The sequence below is a fragment of the Drosophila sulfurigaster genome, chromosome 2L (genome assembly GCF_023558435.1).
Source record: "Drosophila sulfurigaster albostrigata strain 15112-1811.04 chromosome 2L, ASM2355843v2, whole genome shotgun sequence".
Lineage (NCBI taxonomy): Eukaryota > Metazoa > Arthropoda > Insecta > Diptera > Drosophilidae > Drosophila > Drosophila sulfurigaster.
The window spans coordinates 14,190,690-14,205,004 of record NC_084881.1 but is presented as its reverse complement, the minus strand read 5'-3'; the positions used below and the strand labels follow the sequence as shown (position 1 = coordinate 14,205,004).

General features: G+C 36.2%; 1 protein-coding gene and 1 long non-coding RNA gene across 2 annotated transcripts; one reads left to right on the top strand and one right to left on the bottom strand.

Annotated features, from left to right (window-relative positions):
• The first annotated feature begins 4,428 nt into the window (after positions 1 to 4,428).
• LOC133850116 (alpha-tocopherol transfer protein-like) lies at positions 4,429 to 14,314 on the top strand. Its single transcript, XM_062286110.1, has 7 exons — positions 4,429 to 4,835; positions 12,570 to 12,863; positions 12,940 to 13,093; positions 13,159 to 13,284; positions 13,404 to 13,582; positions 13,714 to 13,864; positions 13,927 to 14,314. Exons 2-7 carry the CDS (start codon positions 12,585 to 12,587, stop codon positions 13,971 to 13,973), a joined length of 936 nt encoding a protein of 311 aa, XP_062142094.1. The 5' UTR covers positions 4,429 to 4,835; positions 12,570 to 12,584; the 3' UTR covers positions 13,974 to 14,314.
• LOC133850145 (uncharacterized) lies at positions 4,533 to 7,217 on the bottom strand. Its single transcript, XR_009895588.1, has 2 exons — positions 5,525 to 7,217; positions 4,533 to 5,332 (listed from the first exon to the last, which is right to left on the bottom strand). It is a non-coding gene; the product is annotated as an uncharacterized LOC133850145 (long non-coding RNA).
• Position 14,315: the final 1 nt, after the last annotated feature.

Below are 14,315 nucleotides of genomic sequence, written 5' to 3'. Positions count from 1 at the left end.
CTACGACGACGACGACGACGAATGATATTCGGGTTTTCGGTTTACTTCTCCGACTAAAGTCCAAGTTAAACAATTTCTTTGGATGATAAGAAAACGCCGAAAATTTCAGTTTATTATCGTGTATTCATTTTCATGTCGAATAGCCGCTTTCCCGCACGCCTCACCCCGTCCCCCACCCCGTCCACGTGCACGTCCGCCTTCGCTTCTGCTTCCATTCTTGAACGATAGTCCTTATCAATATCAGCAACCAAGCTGCCAAGCGATCGACAAGTGTCTAAGCAGCGATTGTGACTGCGACGGCGACGTCAACAGCGACGGCGACGTCAACGCTGACTGCAGCCGGCGCTTGTGAAATATCGACTCTCTATCTTCCATTCGGAAATACCCTCTTTGGAGACTGGATTTGTTTCGACGTTCAATTAGTAACCAGAACTAATATTATTAAAGATTAAAAAAAACAATTATTTATTTATTTTTTCATTTATTAAATAATAATTTTAAGTTTAAAACAATTTCAAAATTCAAAAATATTTTCTTTATTAATTTTATTTAATAAATTCTTAGCATGGATGACAGTGTATTTATGGTATCTATCTTATACCTTAGTATCGCAAAGTTAAAGAAAGAAAGCGGAAAGATTCAATACCTCAAAGCTCTCAGTTCCTTTATGATATGATAAGATAATATTTGATATTTACCGATAATGTATAAATTTTTTTGCACATGTTTTACGTAATCCTCCATAACATTTTATGAAGATATGCCACTGATAAACTTAAGTTAACCTATTTGCAGGGTATGTACTAGATGCGGAAATGCTTCTTCAAGAATTGAAGTACGATAAACTTTCGTTGATTTCATAATTTTCGACCGTCTTTGGGTTATTCATTATTGGATATATCAGGTGGCATGAAACAGTTGTTTTTATGGGTGTCTGGGGCAAATTTCATACACTATAAATTTGTGTGTTTTGCGTGCACACCCCGTTATCATTGTTAATGTTTCAGCGGGTTTTATATTTATAGTATATAATTTTTATTATTATTGAATTTGACAGGCGCTTCAAAACGTGCGCTTTGTGCTCTGGAAACGCCTCGCACTAAAATAACATAATTCTTTTCAACTATTGTATACAGTTATAATCTGTACAAATACTTATAAAAACATGCATACAATGTGTTACATGAGTCTAAATATCTGGATGTATACGTATCTGGATGTGGGTTCCGTCAAGTAGTGTAGTCATAGGGCAAGTCTTTGCACTTGGTTCGATTTTGTTGTCATCGTTATTATGGTTGTTGTTGCTTCTTTGTATTCAATATTGTTCGAGTTGTTATTGTTTAGTTGCTGAGTGTGCTTAATTTGTTACTTTTTTTTTGTTGCCGTTTATTACTGCTATCGAACTTCTGTTTTGTCGTTGTTAATGATTATTTAAATATGTTAACAGATAACGCTCGGGCACAGCGCAATTTGTCTGTTTTTTGCATTGATTCGATTAATTAACGCATTCATTTCAATTGATTCGCTCACACAGCAGTCAACGATCACGATCAGTTTTACGTTGCTATGATCCAGACTCATGACAATTCAGTTTCATCGAACAAAAGTCAGATTAATATATATTCGAAGATTTTTAAGCAATCAGGCTCAATAATTATGAAATATGAATTATATTTAATTTAAATAAATTCCATAAATTGTATTAAATAAAAAAAATATTACTAATGTTAAATACTGAATAATATTTATTGTGTCTTATCAGTGACGCGTAATAGTTTACAGGGTCTAAGGCATGTGTTCCCATTTAGATAAACTATGTGTAGCAAACTATGCCAAGCACAAATATGTAGTTGTTTTGTTTTGTTTCGTATACCATATAAATTGAACATTGAACTCAACGGGAATTTCACCCATTCATAAAGCAAACAATTGCAAGCGGTATTATTAAATCAAGTTCTTGATGAATTGTTAATGAAATACATTCGGAAATCGTATGATGAACTTTGGATTAGGTGCACAACTTATGCTCAATTAAGGGATAATGAGTCAATATCCGATTAGCGAAAGGTATAGCGAGAAAGGCAGAGTGCAATACACTTTAGAATTGTTTAATCAATGACTTAACATTGTATAAATCAAGTAGAGCTGCACATGTCGATATCAATATAAACTTTGGACGTGCCTCGCAGCGATGACGTGAGAATGAATCTTTGTACGATTGACTGAATACTACATAGTGTTTAAACTGTGTCAAGCTCGATTTCTATAGCTCAGAGAGGCATGTAAAACATCTAGTTACTAGAGTACTCCAAGTGTATGAGACATGTACTATAAGTGCTTAAACACATTAGGCGGAAGTGCAATATTTTTGTTTTTTTTGGGGAAGCCCTGGTGAGTAATACTCTAAGATGCTTACACTTGGATGAATTCACACATTTATAAAATTTTAACATAAGTACTTGTTAATAATCAATTTCCATTTGTATTTTGAACTAATTCGATAATAATTTAGTACTTCAACACTTATCTTTACATATTGACCATTGAAAAGGTCCGAGAGTGCGTTATGCATATACGGCAATTATGTTTGACCTTCTCTGTTGAATAATAAATATGTTGAATACAATAATACAGAGCACAGTCACGGGCATACTATACATGTTACTAAGTATGTTAATTCGCAATTAAATTTGATGCACAAGGTTCAATGATAATGTTGGATTTACTTTAGCCACAACGGATTCCTAATATATGTACGTATCACAGTTGGAAATATTAATAATGCTAAAGCAAGAGGCCATTTTATATGGGACTTAGAATTCCTCGACCACCACCGTTTACTGTAATAGTGTTAGTAATCAATCAGCAAGCTATTTGGCTATCTTTATGGCATACTGTTTTGCCATTTTCAAGGAGGCGTAATTAAGATAACTGACAAAACAACATTAGCCGATAAAGTTGTTTAAAAATAAGTCAAATAATGCCCGAGTATATCTCTTGCTTTTCTGCATGGTTGCACAAATTGCAGAGTCAAGAACGAAAGCGTTGAACTTCACCCAAATGGCCTTGGAGAAGTTATGAAATCGAAAGAAAGGTAAGAAATTCATACAAGTCGAAGAAATGCAGCAATCAGCACAAAGAACCACGAAGAAGGTTAAATCCACTTATCGCTGGCAAATATGTTTCAAGCACCCCAAAGTCCGCTCTAGAAAAGCCCCCCACTGGTAGCTAAAGTTTATTTACTTATTGATAGATTAAACACTATCGATAGCACCTTATCACATACCCACTGAACCGTATAATTACCGGTTAGTTTATTGTTAAGCGAACGCAAATTAAAACAAAGTCAAACAAACGCAAACAAAAACAAAGAAATGCCCACAGCGGACGTCGAATTAAGGATACCCTAACAAATATAAAATAATATATTAATCAACTTTTTAAATATAACATTTTTTTTAATAGCAATAAACAAATTGTTAAATGAGAATAATTGAATGTTTCAATTAAAAATTAATATTTTCGTGATTTAAACATATAGTATACTCTTCAGTAATTCTTGTATGCTGCTGAACTGCACATTTTTCGTTATATCCCCTGTGGATAGTCATAAAGCTTTGCTTCAAGACACCAACAAATTCAAAAGCAAAACAAAAAGGCAAAGCGCTTTGTGAAACTTGTGGAAAAAGCTCATGCGCCTGTGTCTGTGGTGAGTGAGAAGAGACGAACGCTCTGGGATTCCCATTCAGTGCTGCCAATTTGGCCCGTCAAAACTGGCTTTTTTTGAAGGCTAACTGCGGGAAAAATTTGTGAATTGCGGAAATTGTGAAAAGCGGGAATTCTGGCTTTTTATACCCGCTACCCAAAGGGTAGAAGGGTATTATAACTTTGTGACGGCAGGAAATGTATGTTACAGGTAGACGGAAGCATCTCTAAAGTATATATTTTCTTAATCAGCGTAAACAGCGAGAGAAACGGATTGCGAATGATGGGAAAATGCTGCGTCGAATATAAAGTGCCTATAAAATATCTGCCGATGATACATACATTTGTTTTCAGTTTTTTTTTTTATTTTTTTTATAATATTTTTAAGCTTTTTTCTCCATTCTTTCCGTCAAAAACAGTTGGTCAAAAGTTGGCAGTACTGTTCCCATTGTAGCGTTCTTCGGGGTTGCTCTGGATTCACAACTCGTTTCTCTGAACGCAGTGACGTATGCCTTGTATGGTTAGTGGTGGCAGTTTTTTAAACAAAGCTTTTACCGCAAGCGAGTTGGCAGCGCTACAAAGAGAGCAATTGAGTAAGCAGAGCTTTTGATGTCATTATTGGAGTACTGTTTCTGCCCGTCGGCTGTTGTAGTTGTTGTTGTCGAGTAGTTGTGCTGGCGGTTTGTGCTGTCGTTGTTGCTTCTTTAACATATTTGTTGTCAAGCTTGACTTGGCCAGTTAATTAATTTTATGAGCGAGCGAGCGAGCTTCCAGCTCAGAGTCGTTTGAGCCGCGTTGCCATTTAGACGTCGATTTCAATCGTCGCGCGCGTCTTTTAGCATTCCATTCATTCTTACTGGCTGTAAATTCATCAGTCGTGTTTCGTCGCCTTTTCGCCCGCTTCGCCTCCTCGCCGCGTCCTGCCCAAATACCACCACCAAAAAGCCACAAATATAAATTAAAGCAAAAGCTGCCTTTGTGAACAAGTCACAAGTGTGTGTTTGTGGGTCGCTTGCAAAATACATCTATAAAGTGAAACAAGAAATCTCTTTTTTGGCCAACTGACATTGCCAATTTTTTATTATTTTTTTGGCAAGTAAACAGGGTGCGCATTATAAGTAATTATTGTGGTAAGTTGCAATCGCAGACACAGGTCAGCCAAGTAATATGCTAACTGCGGGCTTGCCTCTGAGTACTCCTATTATTGTCTTGTTGTTGCAGCTGTTGTTGTTTCTGTTGTTGTTGTTGTTGGTTATGCGCATGCGCGGCAGCGTTGACACACTTTCTGCCTTTGCCTGTTCGTCTGTCCGTTTGTCTGGCGTATCTACCTGCCACACCAGAGACAGCCATAAGTCAGACAATCTTGGCTGGCATTCAAGTGCCGCTCGAGCGGATTGGCAATAAAAACAATTACCACTTGCCACCGTCCGTTGCTCCGGCTGCTGCATTTCGTCAGCGATTCCATCTACTCATATAGTGTATACTCGTAGTATACAATATACCTCTTGGCGGGCCCATTCATAATCAGCTCGATCAGTTTTCCTCTCTGCTCCCAGCTTTCGAACAATGCAATGCCGCTTCCCTTTTATGTTGTATCCAATGATCTCCAGAGCTGTCGATAATATCACTGTGAAAACAGTAAAGCTGCGCTTTAATGAAAAACGTGTTTATATTTTAATTATTATTTTCCTCTTTTTCTTTTTGTATTTTTCATTTTTATCAAATTTCTATTAATCTGAATTCGCTTTTAAGCATATCAGAGCGCAATTTCTCTAAGTGTAATTATTATTCGAAATATTTCTCTTTTTTGTTGGCAAACTTTGTTTTGAAAGTGTTTTTTTTGCAACGGGAGTTTGCAGCATTTTTAGAGCCCATCGTAAAGTGTGCGAAAAAAGTAAAGAAAAATTGTAAATGGTGTGGTATTGTTTATAGGACTGACATGAAATAAAACGTTGGAAATTTTCAAAGTTTATATAATCTTGTATTTTCACTTTTACTACTTGCAGAATTTACAAAAATATCTTAATGTAAATAAGATGAGTAATATGCAAACTTATAGTCACATATACAGTACAGTAGTATTGTGTGCCTTGTACATTTTTCAAGCAAATTATTATTATTATTATTAACGTACTTTGTCGTATATGGAGGGAAGTACGATATATGTATATGGTAAATGTAGCATAACAATCAATTAGCTTGGGAATCATTTGTGGTGTCTCTTTGCTCAGCCCATTCGCTTGTCTGCGAGTCTATCCGACTGCCTTTCAGTCTGTCCGTCGGTCTGTCGAGCGCTTTGTCACTCTGTCATTTGAAGGTTGTTGAGCTTGACACGCACTTATTTTGATTTCATACAATTTGCAGTTCTCATTGTGAGGGTTTTATTAAAATGCTGATTCATGGGATCTACATACGACAGCGACTTATAAATATTGCCGACTGCAGTCTCGAGTTTAATGTGCTAATGACACCAAAAGTGCGATGCCATAATAGACATTCGACTTGGTTGTCGGATATCGCTTTTAGTGAATTTGGTTAAACAATTTGGGCTTCTATCTCGCCATAGTAATGTTAACAATACCCACACAACTTCTGAAAAAATTGGCGACCTTGATGACGACTTCGTATTCGTATCGAGTATTACGAGCCTCATAAAAAACCGCCAAAAAGTGAACACAATTCGTTGGATCGAATAGAAACCAGTTAGACATCTTAAGCCGCTGTTGTTTTTCTTTTTTTTTTTTGGATATGTTTAGCACATTTGCCTATGCAGTTGGAGTTGTAAAAAACTGTTAAAAATCGAACAAAAGCAGTTATTGAAATGTTGGCATTTGTATAAGATCGATAGACCCCATAGAAACAGACAAGCACACAGAAATAATCATATACTCATTTGCCAATCCGTACTTGAGTCGAAGGCGTCGACTAGCGTTTTCTTATTAAGCAAATTCAAAACCGGTTTCGGCCGATTCTAGAGCACGATTTCTATGCCGGCCCAAAAGTTTGATATATGCAATAGAGTTTCTATGCAAATACTTTTGCAATTCTGAAATTTTGCAGCTGTCGCTTATTATGGCGAATGAATTGTGTTTGCTTATTATAAGTGGACTTTATTGATTCGAGATATAAAACTAACCCATATATTTCTTTTAATTTCCCTTCTTTGTCAATTCATTCTGACTCTGCTTTTATGTCAGACTTGAAAGTTTTAGACTGAACGTCAATCCGTTGTCATCGTTGCCTCATCTTTCTTATGATGATAAACAATCTGCTCAGTTTTTAAAATTGCCAAGATATATAAGATATCCCGTTTTCTTGAGTAGAAGGTTTTATTCGTCAATTTTATTTACTATTTTAATTAGTATTTGAGAAGCGTTGATCATTGATCTGAGTTCACGTTAAAAATATAACCTAACTAAGTATAGTTGCTTACGATTGATTGTAGTTTACATGAGAAAATAATAAAACCTGATATTAAGTACTTTGGACTTTAGATATCACAGAATGAGGCAAGCTCACTTACGCTTCTCTGAAAAAAATATATAAATATTAAAAAACGCATTGGGTAATTTTAGCAGTCAGAAATAATGTTATACAGAAATGATATCATTTTGTTTTATTTTCTTAGAACGAAATTTATAATATTATATGAGATGACAATTGTTGAAGTAAGCAATAAATAAAGTAAATCAGCATTTTATCCATGATTGAATAGCATACAAATAATCTCTCTTATTTCAAAAGCTTTTGTTTACCATTTGAAGTGTGATATTATTGTCAGAAATTTGAATTCCTGGTAGTTGATAATAAGCGACTCATATTTGCATTTCCCATTATCTGATTGATCAATTGAATTTTTGTTATATTTTCTATGGATGCGAATATTCGCACAATTTGTCATGATACTTGCCATTGGCCAAGCCCTCAGTTTACGGTAATTACTCGCCATGTATAAGTACTTTACATGTTGTTGTTATGGCAATTAGCTCGTTACGATCCCATGAATGATCATTTACGGTTGGGGCGCGGGCAATTTACACTTATATGTCCATAACAAAAATGCAACAAAGGCTGCGACAGCGACTTCGAACTACGTTTACGCTTTTTTTTCTTACTGCCTAGTCATTGCCACTTGCATACGAATACTATTATTATCCAAATTGAATTAATATTTTTTTTAAAATCATCTTAAGCGAATGCTTTGTCATGTTTCAGTGTGTGGTCCACTTGCAGTCATTCAATTAATTCCACATTTAATGCCTGACTGCCTGAACAATTTTAAAGTGGGCGCAGCATTTCACGTTTTTGCCTGCGATTTTTCAGCTGTATTCAACTAGCTCAGTTCGAAGTTCGGTTGAACAATTGCAATTCGCTTGTGTTTATTGTCTTTTTTCGCAGTGCTAATCAGGCACCTACTATCAATTATTCGGCAAATGCTTAACGGCTATAGTATACTAAATGCGAATGCGAACGCGAGTGTCTAAGCGATAATCACAATGTTATATATACAATGCAATTTATATACAAGTCGTTGAGTTTGTCAACAGCACCCGATTAAACTTTCAACTTCCTTGAAGGGAACGGAGTCAGGGCAATTACATATTTATTATTCAAACTCAAGTATTCGTCATATAAAAGCTTTGTGTAGATCAGAGATGGGACCACAGTTGAGTAAATATCGGTAAAAACAAATAAATGAAATATTTTATTTATTTTGAACTTTTGTTAACTCAGCGATTGGCTTCGTAATTAGCATAACATAATATTTGTGTATAGAAACCTTTTTGATGAGATCATTGAGTATGAACAAGAGAGTTTTCCCTGTAACATACGATGACCAATTATGTCTTGTATTACGCGCACTACGAGACTAAGTAGATTCGAGGCCATATTTGAGTATTTGATGGAGGCAAACAGAAATGAACAAAAATATTTTGAAACAGTTGCAAATAAGCGAAGGTCGTTCACACAAAGGGAAGATTATAGCGGGCATGGAAGGAGTAGTAATGCCATAAAATATGTTGCATACTGCGAAAATCAAGCGAAATAATGACGACCTCGAAGCCTACTTCATTGTTTGCAATCCCCTTCTAAGTACACCATTAAATATGTGGACATTTTAGGTGCTAATCGATGAATAGTTCAAGGGAACTTTTGTCTCTAAAGAGTCACGCTCACATCCCTAGTATCAATTGCGACTTATTGCATTGTTTTAGATTGGCGAGTGGATCTGAGAAATCTGTGTATTTATGTATGTGAAGAAGTCGCCGACTAATCGTACTCCGATACCAGTTATCAGTACTTTGAAATAAGAAATAAACTCGTAAATAGTAACTGGCATTTAGTTGTCGACTACTGTAGATAATCCGCGTATTTATTGGAGGACAGCTTAGTAATAGCAGAGCAGTCATTCAGTGAAGAATCATTGGCAAGAGCAAGTATCGTCTCCTTGGACTCTCCTTAAGCAAATTAAATTAAATTCAAGCAAGGTCAGTTATAAGTGCTGTAAAATTCCACATACTCGTTCCCTGTGTCGTTGAGCTATATGCAATTCAGAATTATGTATACAGAATTAAACGTTGTGCAGCCTAATTACGAGTATAGTTTATAAATAAAACAAGTGATACAATCTCCTGCCGACCTTGATGAGAACTGGAAACTGGTTAATTGGTTTGTTTATTTATGGAGGGAATACGACCACTCTTAAAAAATGATACCCGGTTTATCTGAATTTTCAATGACAGATGCGGCCTTTGAACTCCTCTTATGGGTTAATTTGGCAAACATGATTTAAGACACAATTAAACTGGTTTCCTAGTTCCGAACGTGATTGCGATTCATTTTTTGGTTTTGCTTTTATTTTTATACACATTTATGGCCTCTCCAGCCACCTACAGTTTTTTTTTTAGCTCAACTAACTGCATTTCATTAATAAAAAGTAATATTTAAATGCTGTCAATTTGTTTGCATACGATTCGCAAAGTTCAGTTTTGGCTGTGATATATTCTTGTTTCCTTATTTGCTACTCAAAACAATAGATATTCTAATTAGCATCCTATGTTTTTCTACTTCTATAATGGGGTTATTGTTATTTTATCGCATAAGTTTGTCGATCAGCTGATCAACATTTATCCTTCAGCTTTTCATTTCTTTGGAGACCTTTAACTTTTAATTGTGTTATTATTTAATTAGATTCAATTTAGAAAGTAGTTTGATTAGCTTTAACACTTCTTCGCGATTATATCTTGTCCAATTATAACTTTTAGCAAGTTTACAGTTCCGGTTTGACGACAATTCGAAGTGACATGCTAATCTTGTTTAATTTAGTTTCTTTCCTTATCATTAACACATCTCATCAAGATCATATCGAGATCGACTGATTGATGTATTTAGCCTGTCTGGAAAATAATTTCCTGTTATTTTCGCTTCAGCTTGATAATTTGTAACAGCTCTTAACTATTTACATATATCTAATGTGAAGAATAATTTTGTTTTTTTATTTTAAATGTTATTCCGTTTACTATAACTGCGCATCATTAGTTTAATTTTACTGTCAAGTTTTTGTAAATTACGTGACACTTTGCATGCGACTAATTGGCAATTAAATTGGTGTCACGATTCAAGTGCTGAACTCGAATAAAATTAGTTGCATGCATTACTTGTTTGCTTTATGAATGGTATGTTGAAGTTTGGAATATCTGAAGGAAGGTCCATAGCACCACAATGCTTAATATATGCGCATAACTTTATGGGCTGTTGAACTCGTTGTCAAAGTAAAGTAAAAAACAAGTAAGAAAGCTACAGTCGAGTGTACTCGACTGTGAGATACCCGCTACCCAATTTGATTAAAAACAATATATTTTGGGGTATTATTCTCAAAATATACCGAATATACTGCAAATATACTAAAAATATACCAAATGGTATATTTGGTATATCGATACAGCACACCATTCAAAATATACCATAGACGGCACAATGTGCCAGATTGTCAGCCAAAGCAACTAAGAGCCCTAGTAAGTAGGCGTTTTTGACCATACAAAAGTATTTCTTTAATAACTTCGACAATTTTTATCTGATCGCAACCAAATTTTCAGGAATCATAACTACTATAGTAATTATTGTATATACCAAAATTCGCAGCTTTAGCTTTAAAATTACGCTTGTTATTCGATTTTTTTGATTTGCGGGGGCGGAAGTGGGCGTGGCAAAAATTTGAGTCAAACTTGATCTGCGTGCAAACATAACAAATGCTGTCGAAAAAAATTATATCTCTATCTCTTATAGTCTCTGAGATCTAGGTGTTCATACGGACGGACGGACAGACGGACAGACACACAGACACACAGACACACAGACGGACAGACGGACATGGCTAGATCGTCTCGGCTGTTGACGCTGATCAAGAATATATATACTTTATAGGGTCGGAGATGCCTCCTTCTACCTGTTACATACATTTCCTGTCGGCACAAAGTTATAATACCCTTCTACCCTATGGGTAGCGGGTATAAAAAATGAACAAATCCAATTTACAAAAGACTTTTTTACGAAACTTGTCAGTCTGCGTCTGTTAAGCAAACAAAAAGCCATGCCGCAAAATCAGTCAACAGTCAGCGATTTTAATGGTCAACGCGACATGTACTAAAAATATATAAAAACCAAAACAAAAATTTAATTAAATATTGATTCAGTTGGCTGTCTGTGTTGGCCTTGACTTTTACCTTGAAAATGTCAGTCAACAAAATAGAAATAAATAAACTAATTGCTCTATTGGCCACGTAGTTATTAACTGAATTTCAGGTCAGTTAATGCGACTTTATCTGGGTGCTACAGTTTAGGAGTTCTTTCTGCTCTCTGCTTTTCAGTCATTACCTGTTGCTTTTTACGTGTGAATCAGGTGTGTAGAGCATAAAGCGCTACGTCATGCTCGTAGTTGGCTGAGCCCGGTTTTATTAGCCATCAGCCAAGGTGTTGCCAAGTCGTCTGCCAACAGTCGAAAACGGGCAACATAATGAAGACGAATAGTGGAGAGGCTCGACATCCGACACCTCAATGCTCTGCAATTTGACAACATTGCGTTTTAATTAGTGTCATTTACTTCAATATATTTTAGTTATTATTGTATGCAAGCTAATATGCAAAGTAATAATTACCGTTTCGTTCATTTTTTATTGTCGTAAATTTCCATTAATTAATAATGTAAGGTATAGATCAAAATTAAATAATATTAAATTCTGTAATGACCTGTTTATAATTGCTACTAATTCTGTACCTAATTTTAATTGCTACTGTTCAGCTATTGGGAGTAAATCTAAGTTTTTTAAGTAAAAAAAAGTATTTTCGCAGTTTCAATACACTTAATTTTAGTTGATTTATTTGTGTACTCAGTTTTTAGAACTAAAAATCATTTTAAAATTCAAGAACTGTCGGCCTACTTGACGTATACTTAACAAATGAGCTCCACATTTGAAGGTGCCCTTTGTTAGTGTATTAACGAAACTTTAGCGGCATTTTGGCTGGTGACGTTGTGTGACCAGTTTTGGTAACATTGTCTATTTCTATTTCTGTTTCACTCCCTTCCGCTGTGTGTCTCTTGTTGCCGCTATTCACTCACATTTATGTACATATGTGCGTGCGAGTGTGTGAGTTTTTTTGGTTTTTGTCGGCAACGTCTTCCGTTGTTAAAGCTTATTAATGAAGATCAGCATTGAGTCATGTTTTACCATTGGGCCAAGGCGTTGAACCGCTGCCAACGTGCAACGCGTCGGAAGTAACCCAGTTGTGTTAAGGCAGTCTCTTGAAAAAGCGGACCTAGTGAATTGTACAAAAATCAATGTGTTTATTCTTGATCTCGATCTCAGCTCGAACGGAACAAAATGGGCAAAGCGGAGTGTATTAGCTACGATGACAATCAATTGCCGTACATCGATCTCGGCTCAGCGGTGATCCGCATGGACAAAGAGCAGGCGCCAGAGTGGGCTCTGAAGAAGGCACAAGATGAGCTCCGCGAAGTCGAAGGCATCAAGGAGCAGGCCATCAAGGAGCTGCGCGAACTCATACAGAATGAGAAGCAATTGAACTTGCCACTCGACGACGAGTACATGATGATGTTCCTGCGTCCTTGCCATTACTATCCAGACAGTGCGCTGAAGCGAGTAAGTCGCCAGACAAATACGTAGTATAGTCGCAAAGACGAGTCACAAGAGATTCAATTTCACTTTCTCTTTTCAGTTGAAGAACTTTTACAACATGAAGCTAAAGTACGGACAGGCCTGTGAGAATATTGTGCCCGATAAGTTGCGCAACGTATTCGAGGCCGACGTACTTAACCTCTTGCCCAGCAGGGATCAACATGGACGTCGATTGCTTGTGCTCGAGGCAGGCAGTGAGTACTCATTCATATTCATTTACAATTGATCGCCAATTACATGCATTAACTTGTACATGCAGAGAAATGGAAGCCATCGAAGGTTCCGCTGGTGGATCTATTCCGGGGCATTCAACTTACCGTGCTGGGCTCTATGGTGGAACCGTACTCACAGATCTGTGGTGCAGTTGTCATAATTGATATGGAAGGTAAGAGTGTCAGCAAAGACATTTGATCGCTAGTTAGCTTTATTACGCGCACTTTGCAGTTAACATAACGATCCCAAAACCACATTAATATAACTATTTACTGCTTTGCTTTGTTACAGGTCTGCCTTTGAGCCACATTACACAGTTTACACCATCGTTTGCTGCCATGCTGCTCGACTATATACAGGATTGCATCTGTATGCGTCTGAAGGGTGTTCACATTGTGAATAACTCGTATATTTTCAACATGCTATTCGCCATATTCAAGCCTTTCATTCGCGAGAAGCTGCGCAAGCGTGTAAGTATTTAATTAAACTTTTGATGCTAATTTTAAATTACATACACAACTAACAAGCATTATCAAATAGTTAGAAATTAAATTATATAGTATTGAAATTTTATATTTATATATTGCTTTATTATTTACAGATCTTCTTCCATGGCAAGGACTGGAAGTCCTTGACCTCACACATTGATGCAAGTGCCTTGCCACCCAAATACGGAGGCACTGCCACTTGGGAGCTGCCACCTGGCAAGCTGCTGGGCGAGTTCTTCGAATGCTACTTGAAGGATTACCAACGTAAGTAGCAATACTTATTTCTCACTAACATAAGTTAGCTTACAACTTTAATTTCTTTACAGAGGCCGATAGTTATGGTTATCCCGCGGGCTACAAGATGAAGAAGTAATTGGATGACTCTACTCCATTCCCCATTCCCCATATCTCATATTTGTTTCGTATTTTACCATGATAAGTTGGGTCATTTGTGATATTGCAAAAAAAATTGGTTTTATACCATTTTAATATTTAGTTATTTGCTCTTCTATTGTTTAAAGTTAAAGCTACACGAACAGACAAACAACAAAATGTAACAAATGAGCAAAGACTTTAATAGGGTTTTCATAAGGTAATGTGTATATTGTAATATTGTATTTTAAGTACACGACGTAGCTGTGTATTGTTTATTGCACAGATTGTTGTTAATGGATGCAATAAAAATGCCTAGTTTGTTACTTTTTATACTGTTAAG